Source organism: Arachis hypogaea, chromosome 4, assembly GCF_003086295.3.
Source record: "Arachis hypogaea cultivar Tifrunner chromosome 4, arahy.Tifrunner.gnm2.J5K5, whole genome shotgun sequence".
NCBI lineage: Eukaryota > Viridiplantae > Streptophyta > Magnoliopsida > Fabales > Fabaceae > Arachis > Arachis hypogaea.
In genome coordinates, this window is record NC_092039.1 from 23,709,313 (window position 1) to 23,733,053 (window position 23,741).

Sequence of the window (23,741 nt, forward strand, 5' to 3'; positions counted from 1 at the left end):
AGTGAGATGCTCCAAGCCACGAACAGAGAAGCCAGCGATGATGAACACGACGTGCCGAGCTACCTGGGCTCCAGACATGGGGAAGAGGAAGAAGCGGCAGCGTTGAGGACTTGGGAATGGCGACGGCGCTGAGGACCTTGGGACGGTGGCGACAATGAAGGGCTAAGGTTTGCTTTACTTCAGAGGTCTCCAAGGAGCGCATGAATGAAGGGGAGTTGGTTCACGAAGGGTTCTGGGCTTCTGGCTTTTTTTTTTTAACAAATAAACAAAACGGCGTCGCTTTATTCGAACCGGCCGGTTACTGGTCTGGTCTAACCGACCGATTTTCGGCCGGTTTAACGATTTTCAAACGATTTTTTCTTCAACGGTTATAGGTAGCGGATTGGACCATTTTTATTATCAGTTTTCGATGAATCGGTTCGACCGGCTGGTCCGTTCCGATTTGCAGAACCATGTAATGTTGCAGAATTAATATTTGTTCGTTAGTCAATTTTTTTAAAAATGATTTTATTTATTTTAAATTTTAAACACTAAATCATAATTCATTAACCATAAATTTAAATAGTTATAAATTTAAACTCTCAAATTTTCTAATATTGATTAGTTAAAAAAATAATTTCATCATATATTTTCTCTTTTATTATTTTATCCTTTCCTTCTATTTAAACATGTAATTTGTTGGTAAATTATTGGTTGATAACTTTTTTAATTCTGAATTTTGGACTTTTAATTTTTAGTAATTTAAATGAGTAATGTTAAATAATCAATTTTTTTAGCCAACATTAGTTAATGTTTTTAATTATTTTATTTATCTTAAATTTTAAATCATAAATAATAAAGTTTTAATTCAAAATTATAAATATAAATTCTAAAATTGACTAATACCTAGTTCTTTATACTTTTATTTTATATATAGAATGTTTAAATTTTTTAAGAATACATTTGTTGTATGTGAAAAAATGTTAATTCTCTAATCTATCAAATAATATATTCATTTATAGAATACTATTCACAATTACTCTAACTTTTAAATTTTTGCTAACTTGATGACTTAAAAAAAAATAGAATACAACAAATTTAACTAAATATAATACAGTTCAATGTTTACATCCCTAACTTTTTAATACATAAAGCATTTTTTTGTCCGGCTTAAAAATATTCTTACAGTAAAAAGTTGAATACATTATCTCAAACCATAATTTAAACTGCAAAATTATGAAAAGAAGTATTGGTAGACACACAAACACAGAAATAAAACTAGGAACCCAATTTGAGTCATAATAATAAGTAATGAAGAAGGCACTTGCAACTGCTACCATCATGCTTGTTATTGAGAAGAACAACGCTACCAATCCAAATATGAGTTTCAAGGGCAATGACTTATAGAAATCAGACTCAGCATAACGCGAAACAAGAATGGACAAGAATATTAATATTGCAGCTGCTGATGAGATAAATGCAGCTGCATCTGAGATTGCAAACACCAAAAAAGATGGCTTTTTCAAGTAGTTTGGTTTCCCTTTTGCATCGTCAACACCACCTGGTATGCTTATTGCAGCAGCAAACACCCCCGTTGCAATGACGGTTGCAATCAGCATACAATTCTCAGCTGTGCTTTTCATCCAAGACTCTGCATCTTTTCGCAACTGTGTGTGCTCCCTTGCGAATAATTCTCCAGCAGTTAAGCCTTCTGAATTTGTGGATTTTATATGCGTTGGTGGCATTATCTTCTTCACTTCCTGTATGATGCATGAAATTTTAATTTTTTAAGTATACTAATATAATTTTTGTTGGATTAATAGTGAAATTAATTTTTGAAAGATAAGACATTCTTTAAATTCATCCTTAAAATATTTTTTTCAATCAAATTGATATTTTAAAGATTGCGAATTAATTATATTTGTCCTCGAGTCCCTCCATTAACAATTTTCTTCAAAGATTGGTGTTGTAAAACGTTAATTGATAACATATATAATATTTGATATGTCTAAGTGGATATTGATCAAATATGTTTATGAAAATTTATTAATTTAGTCATTTTTTCTAACTACAAAAATCATATTCCTAATATAACCTAGTGACTAAATTGATAGATTTTTGTAAACATATTTAGTCAACCTCTAATTAAACATGTTATGTGTCATGTATGCTATCGGTTAACATTTCACATAATCAATTATTGATGAAAATTGTGAGCGGAATAACTGAAGGACAGATATGATTAATTAGTAAGTTTTGAAGGATCAATTTAATTGAAAAAATCTTTCAAAAATAAATTTAAAAATTGTCTTATCTTTTAGAGACTAATTTAACTATTAATCCAATATTTGCTTAACAAAGTCTTAAAATATAAACAATAGTTAATGACTTGTTCAAATTACATGTAGAATAAGAAATCATATATTTTTCTTATATATTAGTTATAGAATTATACGGGAGGTACAGGTAGATAGTCCAATCTTGTATCAACAGATAGGGTTTTAACTCATACCTTGAACCATACCAACTCAAGGCACATTTGAAAAGCTGCTCCAGAAACCAGTTCAAGTCTGCTTGGTGGTGCTATTTGTGCAGCCAAATGCAAGAGAGTATTACCACCGGTGTCTACCATAGTCACTATAATATCCTTTTGAGAACCAATCTCATGTATCACATTGTAGATGCTTGCCTGGCGATACTTGACAGCTTTGTGAATTATAGTTTGTTGTTCTTGCTCATCCCTTGCCCATATCAAGCTTGGATAGCCACTAATAAGCTCTGACAAGAACCCAAAATTACCAACTTCTGCAGCAGCAAATATTGGTTGAGATGGCTTGCTTATGATATCAATTATCCCATCCATAGTGAAATTGTTACAAATTGTGCTCCAAAGGCTTTTGACCAACTGATAAACTACTTGCTGCTTCATGCCTGTAATAATATAATTAAAATTATTACTTGAAATCAAAGAAACTTGCTAAACAAAAGAATTGGTAGTGTGGCATAGAAACTTATACAACGAAATATATTCAGTCAACTTTGATGTTCACATCATCAATTGTGGATCCCAAATCTTAAATTTTGTTTTTCTCTTTTTCTTTTCATTCTGTTATGTATGGTAAATTGTGAATTTCACTCCTTGATGAATGTAGCTTCATTGTCTTAATGAATTGTGAATATGTATGTAATGATTTACCAGGGTTGATCATGATCGTGTGGTTTTGATGGTGTGGACTTTGACAACAAGAATCCAAATGGCTTTTAGCCAAGAGATGCAAAGCTGTCTCATTGTTTTCATCCCTTGCATAAGCTAGCTCTGAGTTTTCTTGCGCCATTTTTAAGGCTAAGCCTGCAAAATATATTATATACAAATTAAATATTGAAATTCACAAATATCTAATCAAGTTAGATTAAATAAAGTTATTTGCACATCATTGCCGAAGAAATGCAAAATGAATTTAAGCGATGTTAGATATTTAAATCAACTTGCACTAAGCACCGCCATTGGAATTATCATGAATTAGCTAGAATTGCATGGATATGAGAATCAAGAAACAACTAGATACAAGAGTCCAAATATATATGCTGAAAAGTTTGAAAAGTCAAAAGATTAGAGTTCAAATTGAAGAAGGTAACATGCAACTAGTATTTCCACAAGCTTCCTGCCGCCAAGACTCAAGGATAGTTTATTATGTTAGAAAGTGTTTTTGTATTATTAAACCACCGCCTATAGACATCTATAAATAGGTGGGATTGGTATTATAGTTGATATATATGTTCCTTGAAATAAAATTATGGTTATGAGAAGTGTTTTGTTCCATGAGTATCATGAGTGTTAGTGAATCTAAGAAATTGAAAACATGATAGCGTCATTTATATGAGTGAGTGATCCTAGGGCCAATTGGAGAGTGGGTATAGTACTTACATTTGGTATCAGAGCTGGTTAATCCAGCGCCTGGTGTCTGAGAGTTTGTGAGGTGTGGGAGAGTTCTCACATAGTTGTTGATTCATAGAGTCGGCATGACAAACACTTTCAATATTGTGTGGTCCGGTCCCAAATTAGATGGGAAACTCGATTATAGTTATTGGGAGACTTTGATGTCTACTCATTTGAAGGCCCAGAACCTGTGGAATTTCATTGAACCGGGTTTGCAAGAAGGAGCAGATGCTGCCCAACAGAGGAGAGATCAATTGGCGCTATCTCAAATTCATCAAGGAGTAGATTATACGGTATTTGGCAAAATAGCAAATGCCAAAAGTGCAAAGGAAGCATGGAACACGTTGAAGCTGTCATACAAAGGCGTAGATAAAGCTCAAAAAGCAAAGCTACAATCTTTGAGAAGAGAATATGAAAGGTACGAGATGTCGAGCTCAGAAACTGTTGAGCAATATTTTACTCGTATTACAGATCTTGTCAATAAGATGAGAGTCTATGGAGAAGATATGCCCGATAGCAAAGTAGTGGAGAAAATTCTTCGCACCATGCCGATGAAGTATGACCATGTGGTGACTACGATACTAGAGTCACACGATATGGACACCATGACGATTGCAGAGTTGCAAGGAACCATGGAAAGCCACATCAGTAGAATACTAGAGAAGTCTGAAAAATCAACCGAGGAAGCCCTGAAAAGCCGAGTGAATTTCAACAACGTTGCAGAATCAAACCGTACACAAGAAGGACGAGGTCGTGGTTTTAATTTTCAAAGTAGAGGTAAAGGAAGTTTCAGAGGTAGAGGTCGTGGCAATTACAACCAAGGAAGTTACAATAATTTTACACCACCTAATCAAGGAAGAGGTGGAACGAATTTCAGGCCTGTCAATCGAGGAAGAGGTCGAGGAAATTTTCATCAAGAAAGAACAAATTTCAACTGTTTTCATTGTGGAAAGTATGGACACAAAGCAGCAGATTGCAGATTCAAAATGGTGAATAACAATCAAGCACACATTGCAGAAAATCAGCATCAAAATACTGATGATAATCCGGGTACTCAGACTTTATTTTTTACAAGTAATTCATGTGCTGAAGATGAAAATATATGGTACTTGGATAATGCTTGCAGTAATCATATGTCTGGTAGAAAGGAGTTATTTTCTTCATTAGATGATTCAGTTAAACTATTATTGAAGTTTGGTAATAGTACAAAGATCCCTATTGAAGGAAAAGGGCACATACCAATCAGATTGAAAGATGGTTCTCTGAGTTATATTTCTGATGTTTTCTATGCTCCCGAACTTGATTACAATTTACTGAGTATGGGGCAATTATCTGAGAGGGGATATAAGATGATAACTTATCATGGATATTGCACTGTATTTGACAACAACGGAAGGTTCATAGATAAAGCAAAGATGACCTCAAACAGAATGTTTCCGTTAAAAATTCAACATGTTAAACCCTCTTGCATGAGTTCTGTGATACTTGATGATAACTGGTTGTGGCATATGCGGTTTGGGCACTTTCATTTTTCTGGCCTAAACTACCTGTCAAGAAAAGGACTTGTTTCTGGTCTACCACGGATTCATATTCCCAATTGTATTTGTGAGATTTGTCAACTGGGAAAGAAGCACAGAGATCCATTCCCTACAGGAAAGTCTTGGAGAGCTAGAAGATTACTTGAAATTGTGCATTCAGATCTCTGTTCTGTAGAAGTTCCAAGTAATGGTGGTAGCAGGTACTTTATCACTTTTATTGATGATTTTAGTAGATATACATGGGTATACTTTCTGAAGCAGAAATCAGAAGCATGTGATGTCTTTAAGACATTCAAGGCGTTTGTCGAAAAACAAAGTGGCTGTAAAATCAAAATTTTCAGAACAGAATATCTTACATGTTCAGAATACTTTAAGCAACACGGAATTCAACACCAACTAACAACTAGATACACTCCTCAACAAAATGGAGTGGCTGAAAGAAAGAATAGAACCATCATGGATATGGTCAGATGCATGCTCAAGTCAAAACAAATGCCTAAAGAGTTTTGGGCAGAAGCAGTCGCAACAGCAGTTCATATTTTAAACAGGTGTCCAACAAAAAGTGTTCGTGATAAAACTCCAGAGGAAGCTTGGAGTGGAAAGCGGCCTTCCATTCATCATTTCAGAGTCTTTGGGTGTATTGCTTATGCCCACGTACCAGATCAATTAAGGAAGAAGTTAGATGACAAAGGCGAGAAGTGTATCTTTATTGGCTATAGCACAGACTCAAAAGCATACAAGTTGTACAATCCAGAAACAAAGAAAGTAATCATCAGCAGAGACGTGACGTTCGACGAGAAAGACATGTGGAACTGGGACACAAAGACAGAAAAACATCCGATTGTAATTTCAAATACATGTGATGATGAAGAAGAAAGACAACCAGATGCAACCGAACAACCTGAATCATCTAGAAGACCTCAAAGAGAACGGAGACTACCTGCTAGATTAGCAGATTATGAAGTTGGCAATGACAACGATCCGTCCGATGAAGAAATCATAAACTTTGCTCTATTTTCAGATTGTGAGCCGTTGAACTTTGAAGAAGCCTTTAAAGACAACAATTGGAAGAAAGCAATGGATGAGGAGATTCATGCCATTGAAAAGAATGACACATGGGAGCTGACAGATTTACCAACAGATAAGAAGCCGATTGGAGTAAAGTGGGTTTACAAGACTAAGTACAAACCCAATGGTGAAGTTGATCGTTTCAAAGCAAGATTAGTTGCTAAGGGATACAAACAAAAGCCAGGTATCGATTATTTTGAAGTATTTGCTCCTGTTGCTAGGTTAGACACTATTCGTATGATTATTTCACTCTCGGCTCAAAATAAGTGGAAGATACATCAAATGGATGTTAAGTCTGCATTTCTAAATGGCACTTTAGAAGAAGAAGTGTATGTCGAGCAACCTGCAGGATATGAAGTTCTTGGAAAAGAAGATAAAGTTTATAAATTGAAGAAAGCTTTGTACGGATTAAAGCAAGCACCAAGAGCATGGTACAAGAAGATTGATACTTATTTCATTGAGAATGGTTTCAGAAGATGTCCGTTTGAGCATACTCTTTATATCAAGTTCGTTGAAAATGGAGATATCTTGATCGTGTGTCTTTATGTTGATGATTTGATCTTTACTGGGAACAATTTGAAAATAATTGCAGAATTCAGGGAGGCTATGATAAAGCACTTTGAAATGACAGATATGGGCTTGATGTCTTACTTTCTTGGCATTGAAGTAGTTCAAAGAGATGATGGAATTTTCATTTCTCAGAAGAAATATGCAAATGATATTTTGAAGAAATTTCAGATGGAGCATTCAAAGCCAGTTTCTACTCCAGTCGAAGAGAAGTTCAAGTTGCTGAGAGAAGATAAAGGAGGAACAGTGAATCCTACATATTACAAAAGCTTGATTGGAAGTCTAAGGTACTTAACTGCGACTAGACCAGATATTGTATTTGGAGTTGGTTTGCTTAGTAGATTTATGGAGGAGCCTTGTACCAACCATTTGCAAGTGGCAAAGAGAATTCTTCGATATATCAAAGGTACTTTAAATGATGGAATTTATTATGAGAATACTAATGAAGTAAACCTTGTTGGCTACACTGATAGTGATTGGGCCGGAGATATAGAAACAAGAAAAAGTACTTCAGGGTTTGTATTTCATCTTGGTTCTGGTGCAATTTCATGGTCGTCAAAGAAACAACCAGTAGTAGCACTATCTACAGCAGAAGCAGAATATATAGCAGCAGCAAGTTGTGCAACACAAGCAGTTTGGCTAAGAAGAATTCTTGAAGAATTGAACGAGAAACAAAGTACTCCAACAACAATATTTTGTGATAACAAGTCAGCTATTGCACTTTGCAAAAATCCAGTATTTCATGGAAGATCGAAGCATATTGATATTCGGGTTCACAAAATCAGAGAGTTGGTGAATGAAAAAGAAGTTGTGATCGAGTACTGTCCAACTGAAGAACAAGTTGCAGATATATTTACAAAGCCATTGAAGACTGAATTATTTTACAAGTTGAAGAAGATGCTTGGAATGATTAATTCTGCAAATTTGATTTAAGGAAGGCAATGTTAGATATTTAAATCAACTTGCACTAAGCACCGCCATTGGAATTATCATGAATTAGCTAGAATTGCATGGATATGAGAATCAAGAAACAACTAGATACAAGAGTCCAAATATATATGCTGAAAAGTTTGAAAAGTCAAAAGATTAGAGTTCAAATTGAAGAAGGTAACATGCAACTAGTATTTCCACAAGCTTCCTGCCGCCAAGACTCAAGGATAGTTTATTATGTTAGAAAGTGTTTTTGTATTATTAAACCACCGCCTATAGACATCTATAAATAGGTGGGATTGGTATCATAGTTGATATATATGTTCCTTGAAATAAAATTATGGTTATGAGAAGTGTTTTGTTCCATGAGTATCATGAGTGTTAGTGAATCTAAGAAATTGAAAACATGATAGCGTCATTTATATGAGTGAGTGATCCTAGGGCCAATTGGAGAGTGGGTATAGTACTTACAAGCGAGCATACTTTATGGTTGAATACATTAAACCTACAAGCCTACTTTTTATCAAAATAAGTGCATCTTTTGCTTTTTAAGTTCATTGGAAAAAGTAATATATTTGGACAATTTTTCACATTAGTTTCTTAATAAATCTAAAAGATAAAAAAATACTTATTTTAAAAAAGAGAGATTAATTATTTGCGAAATGAGAAATTTGAATTAAAATTGAAAGTGATGTAAATCTACTAGTCAATTGTTCCTCTATTAATAAATATTTATCTTAAATTTAGCAACACATTCTCTTCCATATTCATAATAATTGTTAAAAAGCCAAAAAACACATGGATCAAAGAATATATATAATTTTCATACACTAATATATAAAATAATTTTATATAGATATCAAATTATATATTATCACATTATTAAGAAAAATTAATTTCAAATTTATTATTTTAAAATTTATCTAAAAACAAATTTAATAGTAATATTAAGAAAAAAAGTCCGAATTTGTCTTGTTTAATATTTATTAATTACTACCGTCATTAATAAATATTAAATAAAACAAGTTCTGATTTTAGTTACATTTTGTTTATTATCAAATATTTTCATTAAAAAAGTATATGTAGACAATGAAAATATTAAACAATATGAATAATGAATATATCGGATGTTTAATTAACTAGGTGTGCAGATGATTATTCTAATATTAAGATTTAGGTGAGTTATTTAGAGATATAGTGTTTTACTTGAATTAGGCCAATTTTAAAACTCATTGTTCATATTGTTCAACAAAAACATTGGTTACCTAGCATAACCCATTCTCATCTTATTAGGCATTAACAACAATAAATGCATACCATAGAGTCCAGTGTTGATACAAGTGAAGAACAATTGCTTCTCATCATCCTCTGTGAATCTTTGTTTTGTTCTGTCATAGAGATGGCAAACCACTTCACATCTGCCTTGCAATGCAGCAAATTGAATAGGGGTGGCTCCTTTTGCACCCCTAGCCCATGCCACTGATGGATTCTTATTCAGCATCAAATCAACAACTTGCATGTTCCCAGCTGCAGCAGCAAAGCAAAACGCAGTGTTTCCATTGTAATCTTGCAACTGTAGGTCTTCTTCGTTTAGAAATTCTGGCATCAGTAGTTGTTCCACAAAGTGAACATGCTTTGCACCCTCACCTGCACCTGCTGCTATGTGTAACACTGTAGGCAATCCACTTGCTATGGCTGCATTCTTCAACCTCCTATCCTTCTCTATGATTCTCTTCGCTTCTTCCCAGTTACCTTCTAGTGCATGCTTGTATAGAGGAACGCACAGGTTGAAGAAATCATTATTATTCTTTGGATTTCCTAAACCAAGCCAAAATGAAAAAAATATAAATATATGTCTCTTTAATTATATACAGAAAGCAAACAACAAAAAATATTTTTTAAAAACATTTGATCCTGATAAAAAAAAAGTTTAATTTTGATGTACTGATACAGTTGTACAATCACAACTATTTTTCGGATGAAATAAAAAGTAATTATTTTTTTTAATATGACGTTATATAACTAAATACATGTGTAAATTTTATATTTACAGTGCATTAAAATTAAATTCTAAATAAAAGTAACTTAAAAAAAATATTCTCAATTTTTTACACTGTCAGAACTTACTACACGTAAAGTAAATTTATTCTAATGGAATTATTAGTTTGTAAAATAGCATGAAGTTGGTTTATTATAATAAATATATAGTTAATAGGTTAAGAAAAAAATTCTATCCCAATAGATTGAGGTTAATTTTGTAAGTTATATCCACTTGAATTATGTATCAAGAATGAAGGATAAATGTGACGATAGTTTGATGAATGGCTAGGAAAGAATGAAACACCTATTTTTAATCAATAATATACTACATAATACATTAAAATACAAAATATATTAAATTAAAATATAAAAAATATATTAAAAATATATGAAATAATATATTTTATATACATATATATAAGTAACTGACTTTAAGTATAAATATTATATATAATGTTTTTTATTGTCATTATAAGTTTGAGCAGCAGAGAGAATACTCTAAACCTGTTTCATCTAGGAAAACAAGGCTGGGACAACTATATTGATCAGACTTGGCCTTCACGTGATTTGTTTGCGGAGTCGATGGGTTCACATTGTTAATTCTCTCCCTGTAAAATACAAAAAAAAAAAAATCACAAATTATTTACTACATATTCTTTGTGTGTGTGTGTCTTTTTCCCCGTTAATTCAACTTAAATAGTTAATTTAACGGGTGGAGATTATTTTATATCTTATAACTACAATGTTGAGATGTTTAATACCTTTGAATAAGCTTTGATAAAATTCCAACTAACACTACTATTTACAATAACATAGAATTGGGCTATTATGGAGCTGAGCACACATAACAATGAATCATTGATAGTCAGTTTGATTGTGCAAGAAATAGAAAATGGGATAAAGAGAAATAGAGAAAGAGAACATGGGATGAAAAAATAGTTTGATTTTTCATCAGTTTGGTTATGCAAGAAAATGGGATGAAAAAAAAAAAACAAATGAAAAACCGCAGAAAGTTTTCTTCTCTAATGTGCCTGGAAATTAAACAAGAAGCCGCTTGAATAATAATGTTGCTAAAGTTACCATTATATATATCCACCTTGTAAAAATTAAAACAATATATTGCATATATTTTAATAAGGATATATATGTCATTTTCTTGCTACAATTCTCATTTTCTCATTTCCTTTCCTCTCATAGCATATAGAAAAAGGAGAAAGAATTGCAATGTTAACCTGTTTTCAAGCTCGTCCCATATTTGTTTGGCTGTTTTGAAGTGCAAGATATCTTTGTAAACATCTGAGTTTATTAGAGCACATAATAAGATGTGTCTTGCTGCTGAGGCTTGTTGTACACTCTTCATGTCTTCATCATCAAATTCATCTTCCGATTTTTCCTCTTCAATTCCATTTACAACCTTTTTTGGAACATTTGGTCCATTCTTAATGATAAGCCAAAGTTTGAAGTCCAAAGACTTTGTAAATGTCTCCATATGTTCCTTCCATTCAGCGTAATTTCTACCATCAAAAAGTGGTGGCTCCAAGATAGATTGTCCTCTAGCTATAGTCATCAAATTTTCAGCCATGAACCTAAAGTTCCTTTTTTTTCCCCTTCAAGTTGCAAAGCTGCTAAGTATTAACCTAGACAAACATCACGATTATAGATAATATTTTGAGAAGCATAAACGAATAAGCAACGAAATAAATTCTAAATAATATTTAGGTAATTCACATGAGCAAAATAAATGGCTTCTAATATTATACTAATATCCTAAATCTACAAAATTTACATGCATGTCTAATAAATCGAATTTATCTAATTTGATTTATTATGGAATATAAACTATATAAATACCATTAAAACATTGTGTGTTTATTAAAGTGAGACTCACAATGATACAAAAATATAAACTATATATATAAAATTTTTTAGTCTAATAATCTAATAACACATTTTAAGTCCATGCTTTTAAATATTATTAAATAATTAATGACAAAAAATAATAAATTTTATTTATCTTCTAGTATTTTTTAATATATATAAATTACTAAAAATTAAAAAAATTATTAAATTTTTTTAATTAATGAGTATTTATTAAAAAATTTTACTATTATTTTTTAATTAACAATACTCATTAAAAGATTTAATTAATGAGTATTCATTAAATTTTTTTAATTAATGAATACTCAATAAATTTATCTATTTATTATTGGGTCAAAGGAAAAGAAGAGTTTGAAAATCCAACCTGGTTTCACGTTTCTAGATCAGTCTCCAGGAGTCCAAGTGACCTTAGGCCAGTTCTTTTGGGCTTAATGCCCCTTTAAATGTTTATTTCAGTTTTTCATTTTTCTTTTGAAGTTTAATAATGGCCCATTTAAATAAAAAGAAAGACCCACTATATGAATTTTTAATCGTGGTTGCAGAATGAAAAACGTGGTTGCAATATGGTGGAACCCACACTAGCCATTGGATTCAATGGTTGTTAACTTTTGCAATATTGTTTATCTTTTTCATTTAAAAATATTTGTACCATCAGACAAGTTGCCATAAAAATAGAAAAAGCCGAGTTATAAGATGCATACCTGAAACTGAAAGTAAAGTAGTCTGAACGGCACGTTTCCTCCTATGAAGTTGTCAATCTGCAGAGAAATAAAGTGGTATAGCACCAATACTCTAATATTAAAGTGTCTAATTAAGTGGCCGGAAATAATGTATACACGTAAATCGTTGAGAAAACTTACCCAAAATGTCAACAGTAGTTAAATTCTTGAACGAGCTGAGGTATAGAGCAGGTGGACTCTTCAAAGCTGAAGAGGGAGAGGAAGAATAAGCGAAGAAGAAGAAGAACGAGAAGGAAAAAGTAGTTGGATTCTTTGCTTGTGCAGCCGCGGGTCTGATTTGAGAATGGAATAATAACTCACCACACTTGAATTTCTACCTCAATAAATAAATAATGATTGCTGCGTTGCTACGCTAACATATACAAGAGTCGTCCACCAAGTGAATTGATAATAAATCCGACAAAGAGTGAAGGTACATTATTGTTCTTATTAGTCGTCAACTCAAATTATTATAGAGTCAACCACTAAGTTCCTCGCTCTCTTACCTAAGTCCTAACTTTAGTTAAAATATTCTTATCAACATGAGAATTACTCTTTTTTCTTTTAACTATACAGAAATGATACTTTAGTTCTTAGTCGACACGGATCACATGATATTTAAATATATGAAAACTAAAATATTTAAAAGGTCATTTTATACTCTGCTTTTTAATATTTTTGAAGAAAAAAAAAGCGTTTAAAAATGTTGGATAAATTTATATTAATTTAATTAGATAACATGAATTAATCTCTTACTTTTTTATTTTTAAATAGTACAGTTTTAAATGTTCTTCTATTGTCAGACTTTAGATGTTTATTTGAATAGTTTAAAAGATTTTTAATGTTTGTTAGGTTTATTTTTTTTAAGGATTATGCTATGTGTATACTAAAATTAGCTACCAAAGTCAACTATCAGTATAAAATATAAACTGGACTATAAATATACATTGAAAATAAATTAAACCACATATGTATTTATACATAAATATATTGGTAGCTGATTTTAGTGACTAATTTTAGTGTACAAATAATTTTTTTCTTTTTTTAATTTTAAATGTTTAAGCTAACTTTATTTTTTTTAAAGCATTTTTAGTGAGGAGTTGTCGAAGTCGGTCACTAAAGGATGGCTGCTAGCTAGTGAGAAATGTGATTGTGGTGGTGGTGATCAATACAAGTGGTACCGAAAGAAAGTAAACTATTAAAGTGATACCTAAAAATAGGAGTGTAGATAAAATAATTAAATTGTGGTTAATTAGTTAAAAATTAAAATTAGATTTTTATTAATCAATTTAATAAAATAATTTTAAAAATTATATCTATATTATTAAAAGTGGTTAATCAAAATCAAATTTTAAAAATCAGTTTTTAATCGGATAACTAAAACTAAAATAAAATTTTATGTAACTTTTGTCTTTTGTGCTCAAATTGGTTAACTTTTTTTTTTGTAAAAATCGATTTTTAATCGGTTTTTAATTGGATAAAAATCGATTCTTTTTTTTAATTCAATTTTTTTATGTAAAAACCGATTTTTTTAAATCGGTTATTTTTTAATATTGATTTTTATTTTTATAACCCGTTAAAAACTAGTTTTTGAATTTTCTAAATGTTTAATAATCAGTTTATAAAACCAATTTAGTTAATTAACCAAATTATATTTTTGGGTAACCCAAAAACAAGTTTGGTTTTTGGATTAACCAAACTATGTACAATCCTACCTAAAATTTTATGTCGTGCTAATAAAAATAACTTCAAAAGATATTTTTGGTGACTTAATAACTTCAAAAGATATGATTGACAATTGAAAATTTTTACCTCAATTTACTCTATATAAAGTCTTTAAATCCTTAAGTGAAATTAGGATTAGAATTTTAAAAGATTTAAGTAGAGAAAATTGAGATAAAAAAGTTTCAATTGTTACATTAAATAGTTATTAAAAAATTTAGTGTACTAGCTGTCAATTCATCTCAACACCGTGTTAACGATTTTGTGCTAATAACAAGGTCAAAGACCAATATGACTCCCAAAAACTAAATTGAAAAGACTAAATTAAATAAATCAAAATTTTGGAGATCAAATTGAAATGCAAGCTTAATTTCACGGACCAATCGAGTATTAATCTAATTGTTGATTAATTTTGTATCCTTGGGTATGTAGTATCTGCTGTTTTGTTATGGTTTGCTGGTTTTTGTTTATTTTTCACTCTAAGGATAGTTTCGGTCTTGCTAATTGTGTTGTTTTAATGTTGTATGGTGGTGTGATCCTCACCTCGTCTTTGTAACTTTGCGAGGCTTTAGACCATCTCTAGTAGGACATCTTAGTCTTTATTTATGGTCCATTTGTCATAAAAAGTAGTTTCACATAAGTTTTTGCGTCATAAACAATAAATAGAAACTCAAAATATCTTTGTCTTCTCCATTAAGAGGAATTAACTTTAGTTCCTATTATGACTTCACTTAATTAATTAAATTAAACAATTAAATTAATGTAGTTACTTTTTTTTACAATAATATTATTAAAATTTATAAATTCAAAAATAATTCACTATTATAAATATTAAGATTAAAAAAATTAATAACTTCATATATAACAACAGTACATAATATATAATTCGAGATTAAATTAATTTGTAAAATTATGCAATATAAAAAAAAACATAGTGGAGCTCTATAGTTGGTGACAAGTATTGTGAAATTTCCATATGTGTTCAATTAAGTCTTCTTTCAACTGTCGATGCTGCTTGATCAACCAGAATTTTTTGATTTATTTTGGATTGAATTAAGTGAATTTTATCAACTTACTCACATTTATTCATTGAAATGGCATGGTTTTGTGAATTTCTCCTAATTATGCTTAATGATTAAAAAAATATACTTTTTAGCCCCTTAAATTGCTAAATTTAATTTACTTATATTCCATTTGATGCCTTAATATGTTTGTTGAGTGATTTCAGGCTTAGAAGGCAAGGATGGCTTGAAGAAGTGAAGAAAAAACATGTAAAAGTGGAGAATTCATGAAAAAATGAAGTTTTGGAAATCTGTTCAGTTGTGCGTACGCATGACTGCCTGTAAGACCTAAAATAGATAAACTTAAGAGGAAACACTAACATGATAAGTCGGCTGATGTGGGATCCCGATGGTGCTGTTAGGGCTACCTTTGTAATTCGCTATGCACTTGGCAAGACAGGTTGATGTGGGATCCCGCTTGTCCGGGTAGCGGCGTCGGCGTGGGGGCAAGTTGATGTGGTATCCCGCCTACGTTAAGATGTGAGTAGTTGATGTGGGATCCTACTTGCATCCCTTCGTGTATCAAAAGAGTGAATTCGGGCACTATATCCACAAAGCGCATATGACATACGTGAACGGAAGGGTCATCTCTGGGAGATGTGTCGAGTTTGGCAAGATAACCAACAAGTGAGATCTCACTGCCAGGTAGGACATGCATTCATCATATACATTTATGTGACATTGTTTGGGTGTGCATATTGTAATTGATTTGCCTATGTGAATAATTCTATTTAACTGCTAATTGTTATACTTATTGTAACTGTTCTTGATTGTGTTTGAATCTCATTACTTGTGTTTGTGATTGAAATTAGCTGGATTGAGGTAAATTGTATATTGATTGAGTTGTTTAGACCTGAGGCCGTGATTGATTATATGATAGGTCGAAGACCATGATTGATTATGTGATGGGTCAAAGGCCGTGATTGGATTGTGTTTGTGGTTTAGTAAAGTATGAAAAATCAGACTGGTTCAGCATAGACTTAATGAACCTATGCTTGGAACAGGTTGATCATTCATACTGTCTAGGAAAAACTTTTAAGATTTTTATAACAAAGGAAAAAGGTTTCTAAGTTTTTAGATAGTTAACTGATTTCTCTTTTGACAAGGATTTTAGATTTTGAATGATAAACCTTTTGTTTTTGAAAAGGTACATAAGACGAGCAACGATCACTGTACTTTGAAAATAGTTCTATTTTACGTATCTTATTATAGCAATTCTTTAACCCTCTAGTGAGAACTAGCGAGGACGATGTTCTCACTCCCCTACAGATTTCTTTTTCAGTGACAGGTTCAAGAAGCTTTGGCGCGAAGTCGCGACTGATCTACAAGCTTATTATATGTGATTGTGCTTTCCGAATTTGGTTTAGTTATTAGATTTTCCCCTCGATGATTAAAGTTTTGGTTTTAGAGGGATAGGACTTGTATGTGAGAACTTTTTGAATAAGTCTATGTAATTATTATTATATGGATATAATTATGGGATTATGTGAAGACTTTTTGATTTTGTAACTAAGGATTCGATTTATATTTGCAAAGGTTTAATATTAAATAATTATAATATGAAATTAAAGGAGTAGAGGTAGGTAATGCTTGGACTTTTAGTGTGATCATGAGGTGCTAAAAGTAAGGGTGTTACATTATAGTATAAGAGCAGTTCATCCTAATTAGAGCCTTGAGGATGGATTGACTATGCTTCATTGCATACTCTGAGGGTTTGTCATGTTATAGGTCTTGTCCAAATGACGAAAATTAGAGCTTTATGCACATGACTATCTATTGATTAATGGTGTTAGCTTACCGTTGCATATCTACTGATATTAAGTCTAGCCAACTTAATGTTGGTGGTTTATGTTTACAGAAAAGTCAGTAGGTTATCATAGATAAAATAGAATTGACAGCTGATGCGGTTTACGGGTTTTGGGAGCGTTTGAAATTAATTCTTGAAGTTAGTTCCGTTTCGGCATATAATCCTTATTGGTGCTTGTCTATCGATTTCTTTGGAATTCCTTGTTCTTTATTTCCTTCATGAAATATGATTGATTTGATTACCAACCTTATGTTACCATTCATATATTGTCTTTGCTTGGTTATGTATCTGGTTGTTACTTGAAAACTTATGAGACAATTACCCTTATCACTGTTAATAGCCATCTTTCTGAATTCTATACTCCTTGACTTGATCCTGGATTTGTTCTGGTGCAATAAATGATTCACAAGTCTCTGGAAACATTAACCGTTAACTTTAGCTACCATCATTTGTGAGTTTTGTATTCCTTTCTAACTGGTTGGTGCCAACGGATGCACTATGAATCGTGCCACGTTATTTGATGTATCATTTGTTTTTCTTTTCTTCATCTTGGAATTTCTCGCTTCACTACTTCTTGAAACCCAATTTGAAATTTGGAATTTAGTGCACGAAACTAGCTCCACAAAATTTGCACAGATAGACTGACAAGTATACCGGGTCGTCCAAATAATACATCGGGTGAGTAAGGCTCGATCCCACAGAGATTGTTGGTTTGAGCAAGCAGTGGACACCTTGCAGATCTTAGTTAGGCAGATATAAATTATAGTTTGTCATGAAAAATATATAAAACAGATAAATAGAACGTTACTAGGTAGATAAGAATTCACTGGTATGAGAACAGTTGAGGCTTCGGAGATGCTTTATCTTTCCAGATTAACTTTTCTTATTGTCTACTTCAATAACCTTCTGATTCCTTCAATGGTAGCCGTAAGTGATTAACTCATGTCCTCTCATCAAGCTAACCTCCTCTACTACAGCAGTCCACCATATTGAGATGACTCATATCCTCTCATCAAGCCACCTCTAGGTTTCTCACTATAGCAGAAGATGAAGCTCTAAGCAATCTACTCCCCTTCACGATCCTACTCAAGGTGCCACAGACAAGGCAGATCTTCCGGATCAGAAAGTGCTGCTTTTCTGACTCTAGCCTTAATGCCACAAAAACCTCACGCACCCATAGTCAACGGAATTTCATGTCATATATTCAAAGTTGTTCAGATGCTCTATTGAAATCTGCAATACAATCTCTAGTTTTAGTTCAATGCTATCTGGGTCAGGAATTGCACGGAACCCATGTAGAACAAGGGTGATTGTCACAGGTTACCCTCAATTCATAAGATGAAGAATGAGATTGCATAAGAGAATAGAATCAGACATATTGAATTAGAATAGTAATATTATTGATCCATGAAACTCAACAGAGCTCCTAACCTTAACCTTTAGGAGGTTAGTGACTCATACTGTATAGAAAACAATAATGAAAAGTTTGAATGGGAAAAGATCTCTAACAAGGGTGATCTTTTTTCTATATATACTAGTCTAGTAACTAAGGATTACAGAAAATAAGATAAACTAGTCTTGTAGTGCAAAAATCTACTTCTGGGGCCCACTTGGTGAGTGTTTGGACTGATCTAAGGTGAAATCCACGAGCTAGTACCCCTTAGGGGCATTGAACGCCACCCCTGGGCTCCCTTTTGGGCGTTGGACGTCAGCTGCTCTCCTGTGGGCACTAGACGCCAGGAATATGGCTGGTGGCTGGCGTTGAACGCCAGTTTTGGGCCTTCATTTCTAAAGCAAAGTATAGACTATTATATATTTCTGGAAACTCTGGATGTTAGTTTTCCATAGCCGTTGAGAGCGCGCCATTTGGACTTCTGTAACTCCAGAAAAGCTCCTTCGAGTGCACGGAGGTCAGATCTTGACAGCATCTACAGTCATTTCTCTGCTTCTGAATCAGACTTTTGCTCAAGTTCCTCAATTTCAGCCAGAAAATACCTGAAATCACCATAAAACACACAAACTCAAAGTAGAATCCAAAAATGTGAATTTTGCACTAAAACCTATGAAAACATAATAAAACTTAAATAAAACATAATGAAAACTATATGAAATGATGCCAAAAAGTGTATAAAAATATCTGCTCATCAGAACACTAAGTTTAAACTGTTGCTTGTCCCCAAGCAACCAAAAACAAAGTAGGATAAAAAGAAATAGAAGGATGCAATAAATTTCAGAGTTCTCAATGAAGCTCAGTTTCAATTAGATGAGCGGAATTAGTAGCTTTTTGCTTCTGAATAGTTTTGGCATCTCACTTTCCATTGAAGCTCAAAATGATTGGCATCTTTAGGAACTTAGAATCCAGATGATACTATAGAGTCTTGGCTGTGACCCTAAGCACTTTATTTTTCAGTATTACCACCGGATACATAAATGCCACAGACACTTAACTGGGTGAACCCTTTCGAATTGTGATTCAGCTTTGCTAGAATCCCCAACCAGTGGTCTCCAGAGTTCCTGAGCACACTCTTTGCTTTGGACCACAACTTTAACTGCTCAGTCTCAAGTTTTTCACTTGACATCTTCACACCACAAGCATATAGTTAGGGAAGCAGCTCATTTGAACTGGCTTGGCTAAGATATTTCTTTAAGGCCCTCCTAACTATTGATGCTCAAAGCCTTGGATCCTTGCTCTTGCCTTTTGGTTTAAAGAGGTACTAGCTTTTGCTACTTTTTATTTCTTTTTCTGCTTGCTATATTTTTGTTTTCGCATATTTATTTTTTCTTTTATTACTTTTTCTTGCTTCAAGAATCAATTTTTGGATTTTTCAGATCACCAATAATATTTCACTTTTATCATCATTATTTCAAGGGCCAATATTCTTAACTCCAACATCAAACATGCACTATTTATTCATACATTCAGAAAACAAAAGCAATGCCACCACATCAAATAATTAAAATATTCTTAATATATAACTTGAAATTCATGCATCTAACTTTTCTTTTTCAATAAAATAATTTTTCTTTTAAGCAAGGTGAGAGATGCATGGAATATTTTATAACTTTAAGACATAAAGACAAATGATCATGCACTAGAAACAGACAATAAAACACCATACATGGAAAACAGAAAAATAACATGAACAACATGGGAGTAAAGAGAACGAATCCACCTTAGTGATGGCGGCTGCTACTCCTTCTGGAGGATCCAGTGGAGTGCTTTATTTCTTTTATGTCACTCCCCTGCCTCTGTTGTTCTTCCCTCATGGTTATTTGTTCTTCTCTCATGGCTCTTTGATCTTCTCTAATGTTATGGAGGATGGTGGAGTGCTCTTGATGTCCCATCCTTAGTTGATCTATGCTAGAGCTCAATTCTCCTAGAGAAGTGTGCAATTGGTCCCAATAGCCTTGGAGAAAGAAGAAGAAGAAAGAGAAGAAAAGGAAAGAAAAATATTAAAGAAACCTCTGCCACAGAAGAGCAGAGAGCAAAGATTAAAAGAATCTAAAGAACCTCTGCCACAGGAGAGCAGAGAGTAGGAATAAAAGAAACGAAAGAGAGAACAAAACAAAAAGGGGATAAGTAGAAGTATTGTTTGGCCTTAAGAACGAGCTGAGATGATTATGTACCTGTTGGAAATGAGCAGCGATATCGTGGTGAGTCCACCGAGATTTGCTTCCAGAGATACATCGGCCAATCCAGGGGATGGTCGCACCTGTAAGACAGAGGTTGCTTATAGAGGTTATCGACACATACATCGGCCAGAGAGAGCCTCACCTATAAGACCGAAGTTGCTTACAGAAGTTATGTTTGCATACATCGGCTCAAGAGAGTCGCACCTGTAAGACAGAGGTTGCTTACAGAGGTTATGGCACTGGAAACTAAACTTGGACAAAGGTTGCTGAGTTGCGTCGGGAGCATGTCGAAACCGATAGATGAGCTCATTACCTGCGCTAGGGATAGACATGCATCATGATTGTTTGAGCATATCTTCTATGAATTCTGTTTTCTGTGATTGTGTATATCTTGTGTTTGTTTTCTCTTTATGTTCTTTATTTATTGTGTTTGATGCGTGATTTGGTTGTTGCTACTGATTGGGTATAGTATTAAAGTAGACTTAACTAACTACCCCGACCCTACTAAGAACTTCCCAGTTCTTACCCCTGCTCTTCCCCCTTCAGATGAAAACAGGAACTTTAGTTAAGATTACCCCTATACATACGAGGACCCAGCGAAGGATATGAAGGTGATAGAGATCTCGTCTTTTGGCTGCAATGATGGATCAGAGACAGTAAGAGTTGGTAGCGTATTTTGGGTGGCACCTACAGTATAGTGTAGAAATTTTGGTTTAGTCTCTCACTTTTGGATAGATCTACCGAGAGATTAGGAGCTGTAAATACTGACTAGGCTAGTTTCGGGCACCAGCTTAGGGGATTCCTATATGAACCAGGGCCCGGAGCGTTAATTATGTATATAGTAGTAAGATATGAAGGATTGTACGCTAATTCATGATATATATGGTAGCACCTTTATATGTATGTATGATCTATGATATATGTTGTGTTTATATATAATATTGGCCTTGTGTATGCTTTACTTGATTTCTTACTATGGCTTGTGTATGTTTAATTAGCTGTCCTCGCAAATCTTTTTATAAAGTAAAAGTTTTTCAAAAAATTTGATAGTGCGCTAATTCGATTATAGGCTTAATAATAAATAGTTAAAGTTTTGGGTAAGCAAGTTGCTGACACTCAGTTTCCAGTATGATCATTGATGAGTTTGGAAAACTCTAATTTAATTTGATGATGAACAAACATTATTAAAATAATAAATTACAAAATTATTAATTAGATCTTACTTCATATTTGCTTAATTAATAATTTTGTTGTGCAGATTTTACTTTGGGCCGAAACAAAAGAAAAGTAACAAAGCCCAACTGTTGCATTATTGGTTCAGCTTTGAGTGTCCAAATGAGTTTGTGATTAAAGCTAGTTATATTGGGCCGAGAATAAGTTTTATTGCTCTAAGCCCAAGTGTGTTACATGCTTTCCATGCTTGATCCGAAATCAATTTTATCAGGAAAGCAAATGTTAATCAAATGGGCCAGCTTTGATCTTAATGTCACAAGCCCAAATTCTATTAAGTGATAATTGGTTCCATTCTTGGTCCGAAACCAAGGAAAAATGAAAGCATAGTGCTTCCAACGGAACCAAGCCTCTAACCATGTGATGGATTTCAAAATCTATTACAATGTTAAATAATGCATGGGGAACATGAGAGAGAAAATTCAGCTGAATTGATTGATGGCTATTATGTCAAACACGCCACTCTATGTTAGGGAAGTAAAAGCAAGCTATTTCCAATTAATTTGGTTAACCACTTTGCATTGCTTTTTTCTTCAGATTCTTTTCATTCTCTCTCATCTCTTTCTTCTTCTTCTTTCTTTGGTCCTTGTCCAGGAAACAATGGAAGAAATGTTCTTCAACCAAGAAAAGGAAGAAGCTGCATGCATCAAGACCATCAAGCTAATGATGGCAAGAAAACATACTAAAATAAAAGTGAGCTGTGGCTAAGATACTTACCAAATGCGGTTAGATTTGGTGAGGCTATCTTGAGCCTTTAATGCTCAAAAATGGAAGAAGAAGATTCAGCCAGCTAGAGGAGATTCTTGAAGCATGGCTTGTCTTTGATTCTGCTCAACCACCACAAGGAGTAGCTAGAGTGGCGAAGTGATGGTTGAAGGCAGAGATTGAAGCAGATGAAGTCATCATCATCATGAGGCATCAAGGGCCAGAAATCCATCTTGGAGAGGAAGCCAAGGATGGAGAGCCCGGATTGATGAAGGGTGATGATCAAGAAAGGTCTAGAGGTAATTGCATGTTGGTTAATGCATGGTTATCTCTTCTCTCTCTGTGTGGCCGAACCGGTTCTGTGTTTGTTGAAGGAGGAAGAAGTTGGTTCGGTTTTGGCTTCAAGTGTGGAGGCTTTCCTCTTCTTTAAAAAGGGGGAACAACCACTGTTTGAAGCAAGGAGAAAATTTGAGAGTGCAAGGCACAGAGTTCTCAGAGCTACCTGAGCTAACAGTTTTCTCTTCTCCTTCAATGTATTCTGTTTAGTATTTTTCTGTTTAATTTTGTCATGTCTTGAGTCTCATGGAAAAAAGCAAACAGTGAGGTTTGTATGAAAAAGCCATAGAGCGGAAAAAGGCAGAGAGTGCAAAATTAAAAGAAAAAGCCATAGATGTCTTAGAGTTCCTTTGTTCATCTATGTTGTGTATCATGATTCTATGGGAATCCCCTTGTAAGTTGGGTTATCACTTTACAAGTTGTAATCAGATTGATTATAGTGAAATTCCATCATGTTTGTGATGGAGACTGGATGTAGGCTGCACTGCACTTAGCAGCCGAACCAGGATATATCTGGGTGCAATCTTCTTCTCTTTCTACTCCATTTCTGTTTTCTACTACACAGGAGCAAAAACTAGAATTATCTCGTGC

General features: G+C 33.3%; 1 protein-coding gene and 1 long non-coding RNA gene across 3 annotated transcripts; one reads left to right on the forward strand and one right to left on the reverse strand.

Moving 5' to 3' along the window:
• Nucleotides 1–1,064: 1,064 nt before the first annotated feature.
• LOC112796537 (uncharacterized) lies at nucleotides 1,065–13,300 on the reverse strand. Of its 2 annotated transcripts, XM_025839025.3 has the most exons (8): nucleotides 12,798–13,300; nucleotides 12,639–12,695; nucleotides 11,292–11,696; nucleotides 10,564–10,667; nucleotides 9,337–9,837; nucleotides 3,176–3,328; nucleotides 2,492–2,910; nucleotides 1,065–1,739 (listed from the first exon to the last, which is right to left on the reverse strand). In XM_025839025.3, exons 3-8 carry the CDS (start codon nucleotides 11,639–11,641, stop codon nucleotides 1,113–1,115), a joined length of 2,154 nt encoding a protein of 717 aa, XP_025694810.1. In that variant the 5' UTR covers nucleotides 11,642–11,696; nucleotides 12,639–12,695; nucleotides 12,798–13,300; the 3' UTR covers nucleotides 1,065–1,112. The 2 variants fall into 2 exon arrangements, with proteins under 2 accessions (XP_025694810.1, XP_025694811.1); XM_025839026.3 differs by lacking the exons at nucleotides 12,639–12,695; nucleotides 12,798–13,300 and adding an exon at nucleotides 12,302–12,428.
• Nucleotides 13,301–13,740: 440 nt separating this feature from the next.
• LOC140184416 (uncharacterized) lies at nucleotides 13,741–17,004 on the forward strand. The gene is made up of 2 exons (XR_011881025.1): nucleotides 13,741–16,084; nucleotides 16,709–17,004. It is a non-coding gene; the product is annotated as an uncharacterized lncRNA (long non-coding RNA).
• The last annotated feature ends 6,737 nt before the right edge of the window (nucleotides 17,005–23,741 follow it).